General features: G+C 44.0%; 1 protein-coding gene across 4 annotated transcripts in view; it reads left to right on the top strand.

Moving 5' to 3' along the window:
- The window catches only part of ST6GAL2 (ST6 beta-galactoside alpha-2,6-sialyltransferase 2), an 84801-nt gene that overhangs the window by 37151 nt on the left and 28548 nt on the right, over positions 1-19102 (top strand). For all 4 annotated transcript variants that reach the window (XM_074400406.1, XM_074400398.1, XM_003922775.4 and 1 more), the window contains exons 2-5: positions 4518-5517; positions 14361-14458; positions 15853-15954; positions 18268-18442. In XM_074400406.1, the coding sequence (XP_074256507.1) occupies positions 4575-5517; positions 14361-14458; positions 15853-15954; positions 18268-18442 (1318 nt within the window). In that variant the 5' untranslated portion in view covers positions 4518-4574. The remainder of the gene's footprint in view (positions 1-4517; positions 5518-14360; positions 14459-15852; positions 15955-18267; positions 18443-19102) is intronic.

Below are 19102 nucleotides of genomic sequence, written 5' to 3' on the forward strand. Positions count from 1 at the left end.
GCCCTCCGGGCCGGAGGTTTTGAGCTCCTCCCAACAGCTCAAAGCTTTGTTTTTGCTGTTGCACTTCCCACCACTCTGCACACATCTCACCTTTTAAAAAAAATATGTATATATTTGCTGGAGCAAATGCTGAAATCAGAAACCTGAGTTTCACATTTTCTCTTTGCCCACCAGAGCTGTTGCTCAGTGCAGGGAAACCAGGAAATGATGATTACCAGTCAGAATCAAAAAGACTGCCTTTTAAATCAGCTGCTGCAGCCTTGGTGCTCCCAGCTTGGAGCATCTAAAACTTTTGGAATTTCCTTAGCGATAGGACTGTTTTCATTGTGCTAATGAGGGAACTCACTTTGTGCCCCCAGATAGCTTCAGCTTGGTCTCTGATCCCCAGAACGATTAACCGGATGAAATTGCAGGGTTTGAACTTGGGCTGCCCAACGTCCGGGGAGGAGAGGGGACCTGGAGATTAAGTTCACTCACATGGCCAGTGATTTAATCAATCATGGCTAGCTAATGGAACCCTAAGAGCAAATCTAGAAACTCTAGATTCTGGGGTTCAGTGGAGCTTCTGGTTGATGAACACGCTGATGTGCTGGGAGGGTAATACACCCAGATTCCACAGGGAAAGGCCATGGAACTGCATTCCCCTCAGATCTCACCCTGTGCGCATCCTTTACAATAAAACCATAACCATAAATACGGTACTTTCCTGACTTCTGTTAGTCATGTTAGCTTTAGCAAATAATTAAACCTGAAGGGTGTCCTAGAGTCTGGGGATGGGTAGTTGGACAGGTGGAAGTGTGAGTGGCTTTGGGACCCCACACACAGCTGGCATGGGAAACGAGGGCAGTCTCCCAGAGGAAGCCTGAGCCCTTAACTCATGGGGCCTGCACTAACTCCCAGCAGCAAGTCAGAATTATATCGCGGTGTACCCAGTGGGATGCAACAGAATAACTGTTATTAAGGATAATTTTGCAATTTCTAATGGAAGTCTTGAAGTATCAGAAATACATTCTAGACCTACATGTTGGAAATTACAGCTGGAAGCACTGTCCCTGAGTGGACAGGTTAGACAGATCATATGGAAGGTGCTACTCAAAGTGTGGGCCCAGGTGATGCTCATCCACAACTGTACATTGCCAGTTCCTGATGTTTACAGAACTTGAGAGCAGGCATTTAGAGACTTTTCTAGCAATTGGACAATGTCAAGACCTTCAGAAATGGAAATGTGAAAATATCACACTGTGACAATTTGGGGGAAAAATTATCCTTCACCACAGAAAGTTTTAGGAGCATAAATTTAGAAAATATAGCCTTGGTTGGTATGACCAGATGGAATCAGAACTTAGGGCACAAGGTGTGAGCCATAGGGTGAAGCAGATGGATTTGCAGGTAGTGTCTGCTGCTTGCTGGCTCTGGGGTTCTGGGCAGGTTACTTAATTGCTCTGGGACTCAGTTTTCTCATCTAGAAAATTGAGATGACAGTATTTCCTATCTAACTTGATGCTGGAAATGCCAGATAAAATAATCCAGGACAAATGCTAAACACAGACCTGCATATATAGTATGTTAACTGTAGATATTAATTCTTCTATGTTTGCTTCTTGGCAGCGGTGGTTCTGGCTTGGTTAAAGTATATTCTGTCTATGTAGGTTTGATGTATTACTGTACATATAATCTATAGCCTTGCTCTTATGTGAATACAAAATAAAGCAAACACTGTTTAAAAGCCACAATTTATACATGTAAGTGAACGTTGCTTTTTGTAGACTCCCTCTGGGATATAGAGCCTTATCTGAAAATGTTGCAATTGTTGGAAGCATTTTTGGAACTTCTTTTTTTTTTTTTTTTTTTTTTTGCTTAATTTTTCTTTTCAATTATTATGGGTACATAATAGTTGTATATGTTACTGACTATTTTTGGAAGTTAAGCATTTCCATTAGAATTTATTCCAATGATCTTCTGATGTAACAAATCACCTTAAAATTTAGTTTACTCAGCATTATACAATATGCCCCTGTAACAAACCTGCACATGTACCCCTGAATCTAAAATTTAAAACAAATACATATAAGTGTATACAAATATGTTTATAAACATCTATACATATCTCAAACCAAAACAAATAAAAAATAACTTAATGGTTTAGAACAACAATCTATTATCATCACTCACCATTCCTCGAACTGACTGGGCTAGGCTGGCTCTCCGGTCAGGTCTTCAGTGGGGTTGCAGTCAGATGTCGGCTGGGGACCGAGTCATCAGAAACTGCAGCAGGCTGGACACCCAGGATGACTTCTTCGCTCTTCATATTTGGTGCCTGGGCTGGGATGGCTGGGACGGCCAGAACAGCTTGGGGCTGACTTGGCATCTGTCATTCCATGTGGACTTTCCTAGTTTGGACTTCCTCCGTGCCTTCTGGGCTAAGCTTAGGGATATGTTTTCACTGGTGCCTGGCTTCCCCCAGAGTGAGTGTTCTGAGAGGCAGGAAGTGGAAAATGCCAGATCTGGGCCTGGTAACTGGCATAGTATCACTACCACCGTATTCTACTAGTCCGAGCAGTCATCGAGCCTGTCCTTATTTAATAGGGGGATACACAGACCCTATCTCTCTCTGGGCGGAGGGTCAAAAGATCTGTGTCCACCTTTAATCAGCCATAGAGACACAAAAGGAATGTAGGTTTTTTTACTTTGGCATGTCCTTTCTCACCAGCAACATTGTATGACTTTCCAGGGTGACCGCACTGAGGTAGGAACATTCATTTTGATTTCAGTTCCTATCTTTTTGAGTGAAAACACAGCCATTCCATTGCAGCCATGCCCCTACATGCCTTTGCATTTTGGCATTGGTCAGTCACAGATTTCCCCTGGCAGCTCCTCCCCTCAGAATCACCCTACTTCCTGAGTATCTAATTTCTACTAATGACCTCCTTGTAGTCTGTGCTGTCTCCTTGTGCTCTTCCCTGCCTTACCTGCCACCAGGGAATCTCCTGAATGCCCATAGAACCCCTGCATCCCTCCCTTGCTCTCAGAACTTCACTCATTTTCTATTTCTTACACAGCATGTGCCCAGACATCCAGGTAGGCACTGAAGACCCTCCAGAGCTGGAAGAGGATAGCTTTCCAATTATGTTTTCCCCAAATGGTCTTGCTGCTTCTTCCAGCACACCCACCCAAACACCATGCATATTCACGGATACACTGCAAATCACACACAAAAGTCTCCTGCAAATCACACACACCAACACAAGCTCGCATTATTTACTCAGCCAATATTCATTGAATATCTGCCTGTGCTTGGCTTTGTGCTCAGCTTGAAGTTCCAGCAAGCTTGATTATTTTTCCACCAACATTCCTTAGGTTATTTTGCCTTTCCAGGACTTTGCCTAAATTCCTGAAGTTAGGAGCATTTCTTATTAATGTTTTATTGTTTCCTTTAGTATCAAGTGCTGTGCTACCCACATAGGAATACATATTAGTTGCAATACTGTACAGAGGAGAGGTTCTGGCTTTCATTGTATCTTTTCATCTCTGCCCCCTTTTGTTACCCTTTCTCTGAGCCTCATCTAGAATCAGCAAGCTCTCTCCTCATCTCTCCTCCTATTTAGAGTTTTAAAGTGCTTCCCACTTACCTCACCAAAAGCTCACGGTAAGGGTAAAGTAGGAGGGTATTTTGGGGGACATTGCTGAAGACAACAGGCACCCTGAAATAACATTCACCCACAGACACAGTCACTGAAGTATTGCTTTATTCAGTGCCCTCGGTAGACTTCCAATATGTTCTAGGCAGCCTTCCAGGCTGGGGAGGACAGGAAGAATCAGATATGGCCATCACTCCTTAGAAGTGCACAGCAGTGCTACTGTAAAATCTGTGAGCTCCGAGCTTTTGGTGGTCTGATAAGTAGATAAGAGAAGCCAAGCTATGCTTAACTCTCTGGCTTTGCTTCACCAAATCGGAGTTGTTTTTTTTTTTTGAGATGGAGGCTCTGTCGCCAGGCTGGAGTGCAGTGGCACAATCTCAGCTCACTGCAACCTCTGGCTTCCAGTTTCAAGCCATTCTTCTGCCTCAGCCTCCAGAGTAGCTGGGACTACAGGTGCACACCACCACACCCAGCTACCAAGTTGGAATTTTGTAATCTCAGAAGTAGAAAGAACTTGTGGGCAGGGGCCCTACTTCCCACAGTAGGTGGGAAGGCACACATGTCCCTGAGTTACATGGGGAGGATTTTGCAAATAAACAGTCATCCCTCTTCTCTCTACAAAGACTCATCTGATATGGTGAGATCCCTTGTCTTGCAGAGGTTGGTGGGAGGTGGCTGGGGGGGTGGGGCGCGGCGGGGGGTGGGGGGGCAGACATCACACCTGGATTTAGCTAAAGCACCTGGATGATTCCGGTTTCTAGTGCCCCTTCTACAACCCCAGCCCACCACTACAGAAACACTGCTCAAGATAGAATGTCCTCAGCAGCATCTGAGCAGATGTCCCATGTTGGCTAACTGTGGCATCTGGCTGTTTTTCAGGTTCATTCTGCCACCCATCTGCTTTAGGACACAAGGTGCTGACCCCAGAGACCTGCCATGAAACCACACTTGAAGCAATGGAGACAACGAATGCTTTTTGGAATATTCGCTTGGGGGCTCCTCTTTTTGCTGATTTTCATCTACTTCACTGACAGCAACCCCGCTGAGCCTGTGCCCAGCTCCCTCTCCTTCCTGGAGACCAGGAGGCTCCTGCCAGTGCAGGGGAAGCAGCGGGCCATCATGGGCGCCGCGCATGAGCCCTCCTCGCCTGGGGGCCTGGACCCACGCCCGCCGCTGCCCCGCGCACACCCAGCTGGCCCCTTTCACGCAGAGCCTGGAGATCCGCAGAAATGGGCCCAGTCCCAAGATGTTTTTGAACATGAAGAGTTTTTTTCATCCCAGGTGGGAAGAAAATCTCAAAGTGCTTTCTACCCCGAGGACGATGACTACTTTTTTGCTGCTGGTCAGCCAGGGTGGCACAGCCACACTCAGGAGACGTTGGGATTCCCTTCCCCCGGGGAGCCAGGCCCGCGGGAGGGAGCTTTGCCAGCTGCACAGGTCCAGAGGAGGCGGGTGAAGAAGAGGCACCGGAGGCAGAGAAGGAGCCACGTGGTGGAGGAGGGCGACGACGGTGACAGGCTGTACTCCGCCATGTCCAGGGCCTTCCTGTACCGCCTCTGGAAGGGGAACGTCTCCTCCAAAATGCTGAACCCGCGCCTGCAGAAGGCGATGAAGGATTACCTGACCGCCAACAAGCACGGGGTGCGCTTCCGCGGGAAGCGGGAGGCAGGGCTGAGCAGGGCAGAGCTGCTGTGCCAGCTGCGGAGCCGCGCGCGCGTGCGGACGCTGGACGGCACCGAGGCGCCCTTCTCCGCGCTAGGCTGGCGGCGCCTGGTGCCCGCCGTGCCCCTGAGCCAGCTGCACCCGCGCGGCCTGCGCAGCTGCGCCGTTGTCATGTCTGCAGGCGCAATCCTCAACTCCTCCTTGGGTGAGGAAATAGGTAAGTCTCAGCAGGGGGACCAGGTCTCCCTGTCTTGAGCTAGTGGGTCCCTGGGGGCTGGTTCTTTCTGGCGCGCCTCTGGATCTCACTGGCAGGTCAGGCTGGGGTCTCTGTACCGGGTCTTTCTAATGTTCGCTGGAGATTCTTCGGGAGACTTCCCCTTGCTGGCACAGAATGAGTCTGTCTGGGGTCACAGTAGAGGTACTCTTCGGGGGACTCTTAGAGCAGGGATTTGGGGAATGCTGGGGAGCAGGAAGGGTCCTTTCCATAGCTGATGCCAGTAGGCAGTGAAAGGAAAGCCCCACCCTAGGACCCCAGCGTCCCTCTCACTGTTCAGACTTTATATCCCACAGAAGCCGCAGTCTGTATGGATAGGCGACCAGGCTGGCCCCCGAAAGCCCGGTGAGCCCATCCTGCAATGGGAATATAGGAGGGGAACAAGAGGAGGAGGCAGGAAAGCACGAGCTGCCCAATCAGGGCGTCAGCTCCAAAGAGCAGGATGCACGAAGATAATGTTGGTTGCTGTGGGCTCTGAGAAGAGCCCAGCTGCTGTTGGGAACATCTTTCCAATGGGAGAATAAGTTCTGGCCTCCGAAATTCTGGTGCAAATCCAAACTTTGGGTCACTGCCAGTGCACCTAGCAGGGACCTTCTCCAAGGTGGTGAATAACGTGCAACACCTGGGCTTCCTCCCTCCCTGCAAGGCTCTGTCTTCACATCCCTGCCAAGAGCCCTGGAGCACATCTGTTTCCCAGCTCCTGTATCAGTCGGGTTTCTGCAGAGACTCACACCAGGAGGATATGTGTCTATACAAAGATACAGAGATTTATTTTAAGGACTTGACTCTCATGATCGTGGGGGCTGGCAAGTCTGCAATAGGTAGGGCAGGCCAGCAGATGGGAAACTCAGGAAGGATTTCCGTGTTGCTTTCTTGAGGCAGAATTGTTTCTTCTTGAGAAACCAGTCTTTGTTCTTAAGGCATTCACCTGGCTGCAGGAAGTACACCTGCATTGTGAGGGTCATCTGCTTTTCTCAAAGTCTACTCTTTTAAACGTTAGTCACATCTTTAAAACACCTTCCCGGCAACATCTAGACTAATGTTTGACCAAGCAACTGGGTACCATAGCCTAGCCAAGATGGCACACATTAGCCATCACTATTTCCTCCTGGTTATCAAGTGAAATACCAGTTCTGATCTTTTTTGGTTGATGAGGGTGTGGCAGGGTTCAAACACGTTTCTCTCTTGCAGAGTGGGGTAGGTTCTGCACCAGATGGGCCAGCATCGGCTCTCCACAGAATTCCCCTTCCTCACTGGATCACATTCATTTCCCCACCTCACCCAGCCTCTCACCCTGTCTTGCCAGAGATACCTTGGCTCTTGTGTTGCCATAGCTGGGCTCTCCCTCAGCAGTTTCAGATCCCTTTGCTCCTGGGACTCCCCCTGTGTACAGGCTAATTCCATTGCTATACCAGTCAGCAAGCGGCTTGGCCCTTTGGGTTCATTCATTTGACAAATGTGTGTTTAGCCTCCTATTACGTGCTTGATTCTGTACTAGGAGCAGTAAAACAAATGTGAATCAAATACAGCCTCACCTCAAGTCCAGATATAAAACAATCATGTCCTGGACACTCTCACAATAGGCAGTGTTAGGTCATAACTGATCTGAAAGTGACATTCAGGGAGTGTTGCTCCCTCTTTGCAAATGAGTAATCTTGTTGTCTTCATTTTAAGTGGATCCATTAGTTGTTCTGTGTCCTTGAAGAGTGGCCCCTGTTCCAGAGCTGCCTTGGAATAGGGTGAAGCCACTGTAGGCAGGCTCAGAAGCCCAGACCTCATCTCAGCAGAAGTCCTTGGTCATGAAGCTGAATGAGAACATTTTTTTTATGTTTAAAAAAAAAAAGATAGTAAGTCTGGACTCAAGGTCTGAGGTCCCTGTGTCCCCATGCTGACATTACAGCAGGCTCATAATAACACAGTCCATGTGTCACATAAGCTTGTAGCCAAAGCCAGAGCAGAGCAGCCTGCAATTTATTAAGAAGAGGCAGTGGTTTAGAGGTCCCTGGGGTGAAATAACACCACAGTTCTTTCTCATTTCTGAGGGCCAATATTAATAATGTGGAAAAGGAATTTAAGTATTATGCTTGAAGCAGGCAGTAACTTGCTTCCGGTTGGGTTTTGTTTTAAACACCTCTGCATCAGAGGTGAAGATCTGGATTGCTCTTGCATGTCAGTGAGCAGTCCCTTGTTCTTTATTTCTGCATAAATATTCCTGACCAGAATCTCATAAACTATTTAGAATTTGGTTGAGAATGTGAAAGACACTGAGAAGTCCACGTTTCTGAAAAACTTGAAATGCCAGTTATATCTTTATTAATTTCCAGCATCCAAATCTAATTTATTTTGCATGCAGCTTATATGAGTATGATCAGAACTGCAGAATCACAACTGAAGAACGTGCCTGGAAATTTCTTTAAAATTCTCTTTATTGTTTTGTCTAGGGTCCTTTGGAACAGATTGCATATCTATTATTTTAAGAACATGTAAGCATAGCATGGCTCAATTTGTACAAACAGAAAGTTTCATTTGTGTAAGTTGGTATCTCAGTATCAGCAGTTGTCCGTGCCAGGTGCTGACCTCACTCCTTCCTATTCGCCCGAATGCATGCAAGCAAACTCACATAGTTATGAATGGCTTGCAGAATAAAAACAAACTCTGGCAGCACATTCCTTCAGGCAGCTTAGAATATGGGGGGTATGCTGTAGCTAAATTCATCTTGGCCCCTAAGTATCTACTTGTGAATTGGCTAAGTGAAGATCAAAAGACTTACCAAAGATCACAATCTTGTGAAAAATTAAAGGCAAAGCTAGAAAGTATCTCAGATGGTCAGTGCTTATCAGCCCTACCTCTGCTCTGCCCGGAGGAGACCTCTCCACGCTGATGTCCAAGGGAGACCCAGTCTCAGATTTGCTTCCTGGCTGCCCTTTAGCTCCCCCTGGTGTTTGCTCCACTGGCAGTGCAGCCCCATCCCCCTAACCTGTTGCAACTGAGTCACACAGTGGAATTGTTTGGGTTAGAAAAGTATAACAGTTGTAAACACTTCCAGTATGAATATGTTATTGAAAAACAAACTGTTTGTCTTGGAAACCTGTATCATTCTTTCCTAGAGTCATGAGATGATCTGTTTTCACGCATGCATATAAGCAATAATAATTAGCTTCAATGCAGTGCTACTAGCATTCCTGTGAAAACACGTTACAGAGAAGAAAGGTCTGCTCTGAACCGCCAGTAATAGCCTTCATGCGGGAAACCAAATTCTGTGTACTTGAAACTAGAATTCTGACGTGCGCTTGGGAAATGGGACATTGAGGGAGGGAGAGAGTAGAGAGTGGGATGCATAGACTGGTGGAAAGAGCTTGAGACTTGACATGTCCTTTTACCTTTAAAAAAAGGCAGGAAAGAAGAAAGCAGTCCCTATACTCATTCAATGATCATTAGTTATTTATTGATCACCAACTCTCTACCAGATCCTATGTTAGACACAAAAATGGATAGGTCGCAGCCCCAACTATCCATACTGGCACACTTCAGTGGTAAACAGACAACTCCAGTGTTGTGTATCAGAGAAGGACAGGGAGCTATGTAGGCTGACAGAACAGAAATGGCCATGGAATCCTAACCTCCCTGAGGGCTGGTGGCTGGGCAGAGAGAAGAGGTTGATAAAGACTGCTCCACGGAGATGAGACCAGAGTGAAGGCCCAGCATCATATGGAAGTGAGAAACAGCATGGTGTGCATGTGGCGAGAGCCATAAGGAGTGCACAGGCTCTTAGGGAGAGAAGAGAGAGAAGATGACTTGGAAGGCAGATCATCTTTGTAGATGGCCTGCAAACCACTCTATGAAAATTAGGCTTCACTTACTAATTGTAATCATAGCTACCACATATAGTACAGTCAAGGCCCTGTTCAAAATGCTTTTTTTTTTTTTTTTTTTTTTTGAGATGGAGTCTCTTGTTGTTACCCAGGCTGGAGTGCAGTGGCACAATCTTGACTCACTGCAGCTGCCACTTCCCAGGTTCAAGCGATTCTCCTGCCTAGCCTCCTGAGTAGCTGGGATTACAGGCACGCACCATCATGCCCAGCTAATTTTCTTATTTTTAGTAGAGATGGGATTTCACCATGTTGGCCAGTCCGGTCTCCTACTCCTGACCTCATGGTCTGCCCATCTTACCCTCCCAAAGGGCTGGATTACAGGTGTAAGCCACCAGGCTTGACCCAAAATTCTCTTTATGTGCTGTTGAAAACCTTACAACCCTAAGTGATAGATAACTTTGTTCCCATTTTACATATAAGAAAATGAAGGTACCTTCAGTCACATGGGCAATGTCTGGATTCAAATCCTAGTCTGGGTTTCTAGAAACACTAGCTATCATTCCTATGTCCCTGATGCACAGGCATTGCAGATTTTCACTGTAAAGAGATCACTCCAGCCAGGTGTGGTGGCTCATGTAATCCCAGCACTTTGGGAGGCCGAGGCAGGTGGATCACCTGAGGTTAGAAATTCGAGACTAGCCTTGCCAACATAGTGAAATCCCGTCTTTGCTAAAAATACAAAAATTAGCTGGTATAGTGGCACACACATATAATTCCAGCTACTCAGGAGGCTGAGGCAGGAGAATCACTTGAACCCAGGAGGCAGAGGTTTCAGTGAGCCAAGATCATGCCATTGCACTCCAGCCTGGGCAACAAGAGGAAAACTCTGCAAAAGACAGAGAAAGAAAGAAAGAAGGAAGGAAGGGAGGGAGAGAGGGAGGGAGGGAGGGAGGAAGGAAGGAAGGAAGGAAGGAAGGAAGGAAGGAAGGAAGGAAGGAAGGAAGGAAGGAAACAGAGAGATCACTCCAGGACCTGGACTTTAGGGTGGGAGGGAAGTAAGTCAAGAGGTAAAGGTTACAGGTCCTGGGGAAAAACAGGGCTCCCAGGGTGGTGGGAAAGCACTGCTCTGTCCAATCCCAGGCTGGCCATTCTTTAGTGACTGGATGCTTGCTCTCCTGCTGTTTCAGTTTTCTCATCACCATAGGCGAGGAGGAGGATGTGGGGAATGGGGCCTGGGGCAGGGCAGTGACCGGGTACTGGAGGGCTTGCTAGCCCAGCAGCTCCTTGAAGGGCTTTAATTTTCCTCCAATGGATGCACTTGTCTGGCTCCGTTCTCAAGGTCAACACAGCATGGTTCTGGCCTCGAAATGCCTCCTTCGGAAATGAAACTTGACTTTCTTCTCCTTGTGTTTCCTTTCTGACCTATTCCTTTTTTTCTAAATATGAGTGGACAGCTTCTATTCTCACAGTGCATTATCGAGGCATGCACAGCCAGGTGTACGTTTACAAAACATGTCAGTGTGACAGACAGTCTCCATACACCCTCCCCTTCCATCCCAACCCCACGCTGCTCATAGAGGCTGCTCACAGAGAGCTTGCACTGGGCCTAGGACAAGCCTATATGACCCTCCCTCCTTGCCCTCTCCACAAAGGTGGTCTTTTAATTTTGTCAACTAATACCATCTCCTAAGGAATTACACTGCAGTACCTTTCTGTGCCCTGTGCCTCGTGAAGTCCTTGGATGACTTAGAACACAGATCCACAGTAAGACAACGGACATTTAAATGCTGGGATGTTTTCAAGGGTGATACAATTAATTCAGATTTGTTAGTCAACTAGTAGAAATGCATCCACCTCTTGGGACCCTTGGCTAGGCTATGTCTGAGGGGTGGGCAGCGTGGTTTGGAAAGAACTAGGGTTGAGGAGTGCTGGCATCACACTCCCTCTCTGGCTTAGGGCTGACTCCCTCCAAGCACCTGCAGTCACCTCGCTGTCTGGAGTCTCCTCTCACTGTCTGCAACCGGAGGATTGCCCTAGCTTGGCAGTTGGAACAGTGAGATCTCAGCTTACCCTTAGACTTTCCAAGACCCTTTCAGGGGACCATGAGAAACAACTCTTTTTGTAAGTATACTCAGAGTTCTTTTCCTTTGGGCTGTTGACATTGGCACTGGTGGTACAAACACAATGATGCATGAGATGGGCTTCTTAGCACAAGTCAGGGCAGCAGAATCCAAAACTCAATCTTTGAATACACATGGTTTTCAGATTTGTTGGGACACATGGGGAAATCGGAGAAAAACACGTATATGTACCAGTTCACAAAGGAAAAACCCTTGTGTAATTGCATTGTGAGCTGAACTAGCCACATTTGTTGTGAAATATAATTTTAACTTGAAAAGAAATGTTAATTATTCAGACCTGGATATTTGGCAGATATGCTCTCAAAAAGGAATCAAGGGAGCCTGTTACTTTTAGGAAAATAACTGATAGTATTAGTTGTCAATGATAAAGTTTAAGCTTTGAACCATGAACTTGGAAGTTATCCAGACTTTAAAAATGGTGAACTCCATGATAATTCTAACCAATGTGGTGCTTCAATTCTTTGTAACAATATGTATCACAATTTGGAAGATCTTCCTAACTTACTGAGCTGATAGTTTTCAGATGACCATTGTACAATATTATACAATTACGCAAGAGTGAAAGATTGATTTTAAGAGAAAAATAGACTACAAGTTTTAAAATAACAGAGAACAACAATTTCATTGATAGGGTTCAGATTCCAAATTATAACCAACCCCTAAGAAATTGCCCTTGTAGAGCCCTTGTAGAAGAATATTCACAGCTCTTTGGAAGGGTTCTTAAAATAGCTCTTTCTACTCAATGTGTCTGAGCTTTTATATACTTCAAATAAAACAGCATACTGCAACAAGTTGAATTCAAAAGCAGATATGAAAAACCAACTTTCTAAAAAACCAGACCTTAAAGAGACTTGCAAACACTTAAAACAGTACCAGTCTTTGTAGTATTCTTTTTGCTTTTGAAAATATAGAGTTTTTTAAAATTGAAATAAAATTATTTTAAAATAAATTAATAGTCATTTAAAAATTCCCTGTTTTACTTTCTAGTATGATAAATATCAGTAGATATATTTCATATGTCCAAAAAGTCTTTGCATTATAACTAAATTTCAAGAGTCTACTGTTTGGGGTAATCTAATTTTTCTACCACAAATTATTTGAATTTTTATGACAAAACATTTTTCAACAAAAATAAATAATAAATCCATTACCTCAATAAAGTATGAATAAATCCTTAAATTGTGAAGTAAAAACCTGGTTTTAGCCTAGAGGCATTCATGTATTTTGGCATCATTTATACAAAGAATAGATCCCCTTGAATGTAGAGATTGGCAAACTTTTTTAAAGAGCTTAGCAGTAAATTTTTTAGGCTTTGTGAACCATGTCTCTGTCACAACAGCTCAACTCTGCAGTTATAGACAGTGTGTACAGAGATTGTATCTATGTTATGGTGCAACTTAATTTACTGAAACAACTGGCAGGCCAGATTTGGCCAGAAGGTCATAATTTGCCAACTCCTGCATAAAAGAACATTGCGAGGTTTTGATGACATAGCCACCTACACTTTATGCATTCATGTGTTCCAAAAGTGTATTAATTTTGGTGCTAAAACTGGACTTTGAATACTTTTAAGTTCAGGGCTTGTCAGTGAGGGCACCTTATATAACTGGGTTTTAATGGGGGCATGCATAGGGAGTTTATTCTGTTTGGGGAGCAAGAAGACTCCAAAGGAGCACGTAACAGGGACTCAGGGAAGAAGGCAGCTGCCTCAGGCACTTGTGCGGGGCTCAGGTACCGTAAATGCAGCTCCTGTTGGGCATATCAGAAATACCTCTTTTCACCTCTCTCACAGATAGGCAGTGTCCTTGCTCCAGGCCAAGCTTGGAATCTGCATGAGATATTTGAAGCTAAAGATAGTCCTTAGAAAATTGCTTTCTTGCTCACTGACTCTGGCTTTAAGCTGGTTTCTGGGAATTTCAAGACACATGTATGTTTATAGACTGCCTTACGCAAAGGAAACATATCTCTTATTCCCAATGCTAAATCAGCTGAACCCACTTTCCTGTACCTCCCACTCTTCACCTCCTCATCAGCCTCCAGGCTAGGGATCCTTGTTTTCATCCAAGACCTCTCAGCCCAGCATTCAGAGAACTTAGGCAAGTCTGGCTGTCAAGTTGAATGAAGTGAGATGTAGATTTATGTTGCATTAATAGTTTTGGTGAAGCACAGTGTGTGGTTACAGAACATAAGAGCCCTGGCAGCTGGTGGCGCTGGTGGTCTCTCCATCTCACCCATCCTCAGGGGCGAGAGCAGTCTAGTAGGCTATTGCTGCTAATGCAGACTGCTCTAAGGTTGCTCTCACACAGGTCTTCTGGTATTGACAGCAGTACGTAAGGCTGCACGGAAGTCAGGGCTGATTTTCTTTCTTTCTTCAGCATTAAATGCAGAATCTCTGCTTAAGGGCTGGCTTTCTTTTTAAGCATACACCAGAACCAAAAAGCAGCGCTTTCCTCTGGTGTCTTTACCTGCTCCAGTAGGGTCTCCCGCAAGAATCTCCCAAAGTCTTCGAAGCTTTGGGCAAATGGCCGCATAAAGCATGTCACTTGTAAAGAATGTTGAAAAGGTAGCAAGTATCTAAATATCACTTAGATGATACAGTATCGCCCACAATGGAATAGATTTTATATCTATATATATCCATATTGATGTTTCCTCTAGCCAAAGTCTCATTCTCAATGAAAAGTAAATTCTCTGAAAATCATGTGGGGATATCTTAACTTTATTGGTGGTATGTAATTAGCTTCAGGTATTGAAAGATTTGCTTTAACATTTTTTCCTAGATTATGTGATTCTACAGAGAACAAAAGTAAGCTTGTCACTTATGTGCCCTTAGATTCTCATGATGCAGTATTGAGATTTAACTCTGCTCCTACACGTGGTTATGAGAAAGATGTTGGGAATAAAACCACCGTGCGCATCATTAATTCCCAGGTAAGACAGATGAAGTGTTTTGTGGATGTATGTTTCTTATGTTTAACTTGATGAGTGAAGAGAGATAAATTTAACTGGATGAGTGAATAGAAGTTACCTGGTTAATTATGATCATGGTACTTGTTTGTTTCTGTCACTCTTACAATTAATATGAATTAATGAGGAAAACTGCAGAGAAACAGGAATTTAGACATGACATGAATGGGGGAAATGAGTAAATAAGATTAAAAGGAAAAATCAGTAGAAATAGAAATATATATATATATATTTATAATCAGAGACTTAGTGTGTTGCATTTTGTGAAATGAGAAAAGTTAAATTTAGAAGAAATAGCAATAAGGAAAGCAGAGGATAAAGGGGAGAAAAGCGAAAGTATAAAAGCTGAGGATCCGTAGGACATCTTTGCAACTTTAGTCTGTTATTTGGAAATTTTTAAAAAATGAAAAGGAATTGTTTAATTGAAAATAAAAAAATATCGTTTCTTCACGTTCTTAGTAAGAATGCCTTGCAAATTTATAGCAAAATCATCTCAGAACAAATACAACGATTTCTAGAGTTTCAAAATATGTAGAAAAAATGAGATGATGAGTGATTTATGGCAAGTTGCTTACAGAACAAAAGATTAGCTTTCTGCACAGTTCACTGCACCAGGCAGCCTGCCGCAAGGTAAGAAACAATTACCATATTTCCTTAATTCAGAGATATCATTTGACTGTAAAATCCGCTATTCATTTAATAACAACTTTTCACAAAGAAGGAGATAAATGCCACCAAATTAAAATATATATCATCTGTAACATACATTCTAACTTCAGAAACTTTAACATGTGAAGGAAAAAAAGTACATCATAATAATGGTTTTTAAAAAAGTGTCTTAAAACTGAGGAAAAATAATACATTGTTTTTTCCCAAAACAATAATTTTTAAAAGATGATTGGCAGCTGAGATTGAAGAACTCATTCAGAGCTAGGTAGGGCCACAGAAGGAAGGCTGTGGCTGGCACTCTGGAGGCTCCTTCAGAACTCACTTCATCCACACCTGCAACTCTGTCTCCAAATTACATGTGAAGGCAATTGTAGAAGACGTTGTGGGGCTCGAATTAGCTAGGGAGTTGCATCCTTCAGGTCGTGGATTCAATACCACTAGACATGAATACACTGCTGGTGAAAATGTCAGAACGTGTTTGTTTGTTTTTTGTTTTTTAAGTAATTTCCCCAAATATCCTTTAAGTGCTTCTCCATGCAATGCCTACCTCTCTCTCTCCCCGAGAAGAAAATACAAAGTCTGGGCCACCTTCTTCTCACCCTAGTTCTTTTTAAGTTTCACCTCTTTTTAAAAAGCAATTTTAAAAAAAAAAAACCCTGTCTTTGAAATGGTTTTCTGTGTGTTTGCAGATTCTGACCAACCCCAGCCATCACTTCATTGACAGTTCACTCTATAAAGACGTCATTTTGGTGGCTTGGGACCCTGCCCCATATTCTGCAAATCTTAACCTGGTAAGTGTTTTCCTGAATGTGCCCACCCCAATGGTCAGACAATGGCTTTTACTAATTAAGAGCAAGGAAAGGATTGAGCTTTGACAGACAAGGAAAGTACCCATCAATACTAATTTAATGCGTGTTTGTGAACACCATGTTGATATCCAGTTACAGTTGCACACTTGTGAGCATTAATCATCTAATGCCAAAGTGCTTTTGTGCAGAATTGGTGGGCAGGGGGGCTGGGCGGCAGGGAGGAATGTAGAATATCTAAATATTCAGAAATTCCTAGTTACACTAAAGGGCTGACTGGTTAAACTCAGAATTGTTTCATTGTGATAGGGCTACGTTACCTTTCAAGTTAAGGGAAGACCTTTTGAAATAAATTGAAAGGGATTGGCAAGAAAATCTCAACTTTGTGAATCCACAGCTAAATTTTATTTAAATGGGGCCTGTTCTAGGCTTTTTTTTACTTGTGTTCCTGTTTGACTTCTACTTCTTAATCTGTTTAATTTTATGCAATAGGGCTGAAGCAAGCTTATTACTAGCCACAAAAACACAAACAGGTTATGGTTGAGACATTCTGGTAAATCATTGCCTACCTAAACGAGCAGCGAGCTTCTTTTGATGAAACCCTTCATGAAAAGCCAGCATGTTTGTTTTTCAGTGAGAGCTGGAAAAGATGGATAGTATTTAACCTAGTAAGAGATGCTGTCAGGTCTGTAAATGAGTGTCTTTGACGTGGTTAGTCAAGACCAGAGAGGATGTAACCTTCTTAAGATGAGTGCTGGGGAAAGATCTTTGCTTCTCCGAGAGGTAACTTCCCAAGATCGAAGCAGGTCCTGGAGAAGGAGCATTTTGGTCACTGTTGACTTTGAGACTGAGGCTGGACATTTACCTCGCATGATTACTTATGATTCTTGGCCAAGCGTGCAAGTCAGAATCACCTGGAGAGTATTTTTCAAAATCTATCTGTCAGAGCCCCATCTCCAGAAATGTAGGATATATATAGCCTCATTGTGTATTTTTTGAGAGGGTCTGCAGTTAATTCTCATATGTACCCTCCACTGAGAATCAAGCATCAGATGGGTGTTTGAACTTTTCAACTTCCTTTCCAGCCTGAGGTTCCCTGGCTTTAAGCTCTGGCAGCTTTCTTGCTGTTTGTGAACAGACAGAGCTTCTAGCTATTGGACCTTATTTCTTCCTCTGTTGGAAGCAGCCCAGCCCAGGGCACCTTTCTCTGGGGCCTTTGCTGCCCCTTTCTGTGGGGCCTTTGCTGCCTTGTGAGGCCCCATGAGGAGGGAGGGTAAAGGAGGGATTCCCCCTCTGACCCCCCACATTCCTCTTGCTCCCTTGCCAGTGCCACGTGGCTTGAGGACTTAGTTTATGAAAGATTATCTGTTCCAGTCATTCTCAAAGCTTTTGAAATGACAGTGCCATTTCCTTAGTGGAATATTACCTGGGATCTTAATATATACCCACTATACATCATGATGTCTGTTTAAAGTGAGTTCTAAAGCTAAGCTTCTCCCCACCCACCCTCCCCAAATCTATGTCATGGTTACAGCTGAGATGCTTCTGAAAACTTTTTTTAAAAACATCCTTATCGACTTTTCATACAATAGCATACATTTTGTAAATAAATACAAGTGTACATTTTGATGAATGATAACAAATATGTATACTTGTGTATCTACCATCACAATGAAAACCTAGAATATTTCCATCACCCTAGAGAGTTCCTTTGTCAGTCCATCCTAGTCAATCTTCCCAGCCCCAACCCAGGCCAAGGCAGTAATGATAAAATTTCTGTCGCTATAGATGAAATTTAGAAAACTAATTTTTGAAATACACGGATCCAGTCCCCAGGGGTCAACAAACTATACCCATGAGTCAAATCTAGCCACCACCTGTCTCCATAAATAGTGTTTTATTAGAACACTGCACACCTATTCAGTATTTATTGTCCATGACTGCTTCCGTGCTATGACTATACGGTTGAGTAGAGGTAACTGACTCTGTGGCCCGGAAAACCCAAGGTGTTGAATATCTGGCCCTTTGCAGAAAAAGTCTGCTGATCCGTGATCCAGTCCATTTTCCCTGTTTTACTAAAGCACAAAGTATTATCTCTGCTAGGGCTAGCACTCTGGTCTCTCTTTGTCCTCATCCCCTCATCCCAGTGAAGAAGTGTCTGTAAATGTCATGAGCCGTGATCTTTCCCATCCTGTAGCCCCAGCCTGGCCCCTCTGCCTCCAATCAACCAGCCATGCCCTGTCTCTTTTCACAGCGTAGTTCTTTCTACCTGACTGCATTGATTTTTTTTTTCCTTAGTGGTACAAGAAACCAGATTACAACCTGTTCACTCCGTATATTCAGCATCGTCAGAGAAATCCAAATCAGCCATTTTACATTCTTCATCCCAAATTTATATGGCAGCTCTGGGACATTATCCAGGAGAACACTAAAGAGAAGATTCAGCCAAATCCACCATCTTCTGGTTTCATTGGTAGGTGTTATGTTAAAAATTGGAATGATTGGGAGGGCAGGCAGGGTGAGATCTGATATTTAACAAATATACAGTTGTGTTATACAGGTTGAGAATACCTTATCTGAAATGCGTGGAACCAGAAGTGTTTCTGATTTCAGATTTTTTTTGGATTTCAGAATATTTGCAGATATTTAACCGATTGAGTATCTCTAATCAAAAAATCCAAAATCCTTCAATGAGCCTTTCCTTTGAGTGCCATGTGGGCACACAGAAAGTTTTGGATTTTGGAGCATTTCAGCTTTCAGTTATTCAGATTAGGCTTTCTCCACCTGAATGGTAAGAGCCATTAACAGGTGGTTTTGGAGGGAAGGTGGGTTAAGGAAGAAAGAAACACTCATGTAACAGACTACTCCAAATTCTCAAGGTGTAAAAGCAAGAACTGTTTTATTTTTCTCATGATATTTTGGGTCAGGACAGGCCTGGCTGGGCAGTTCTTCCTGTTCCACACAGCATCCATGGGGTCATCTGGTACATTCAGCTGCTTTGTGGGATGACTTCACTCCCACATCCATCCAGTCCCTTCGCAGGGTTGGCTAGAGGCCCAGCTCATGCCTGCATGCAGTCTCTCCAGGCCATGTGCCTGCACACCGCCTCTCTTGCATGGTGATCTCAAAGTAA

This window comes from Saimiri boliviensis, chromosome 1 (assembly GCF_048565385.1).
Source record: "Saimiri boliviensis isolate mSaiBol1 chromosome 1, mSaiBol1.pri, whole genome shotgun sequence".
In the NCBI taxonomy this organism is placed as follows: domain Eukaryota; kingdom Metazoa; phylum Chordata; class Mammalia; order Primates; family Cebidae; genus Saimiri; species Saimiri boliviensis.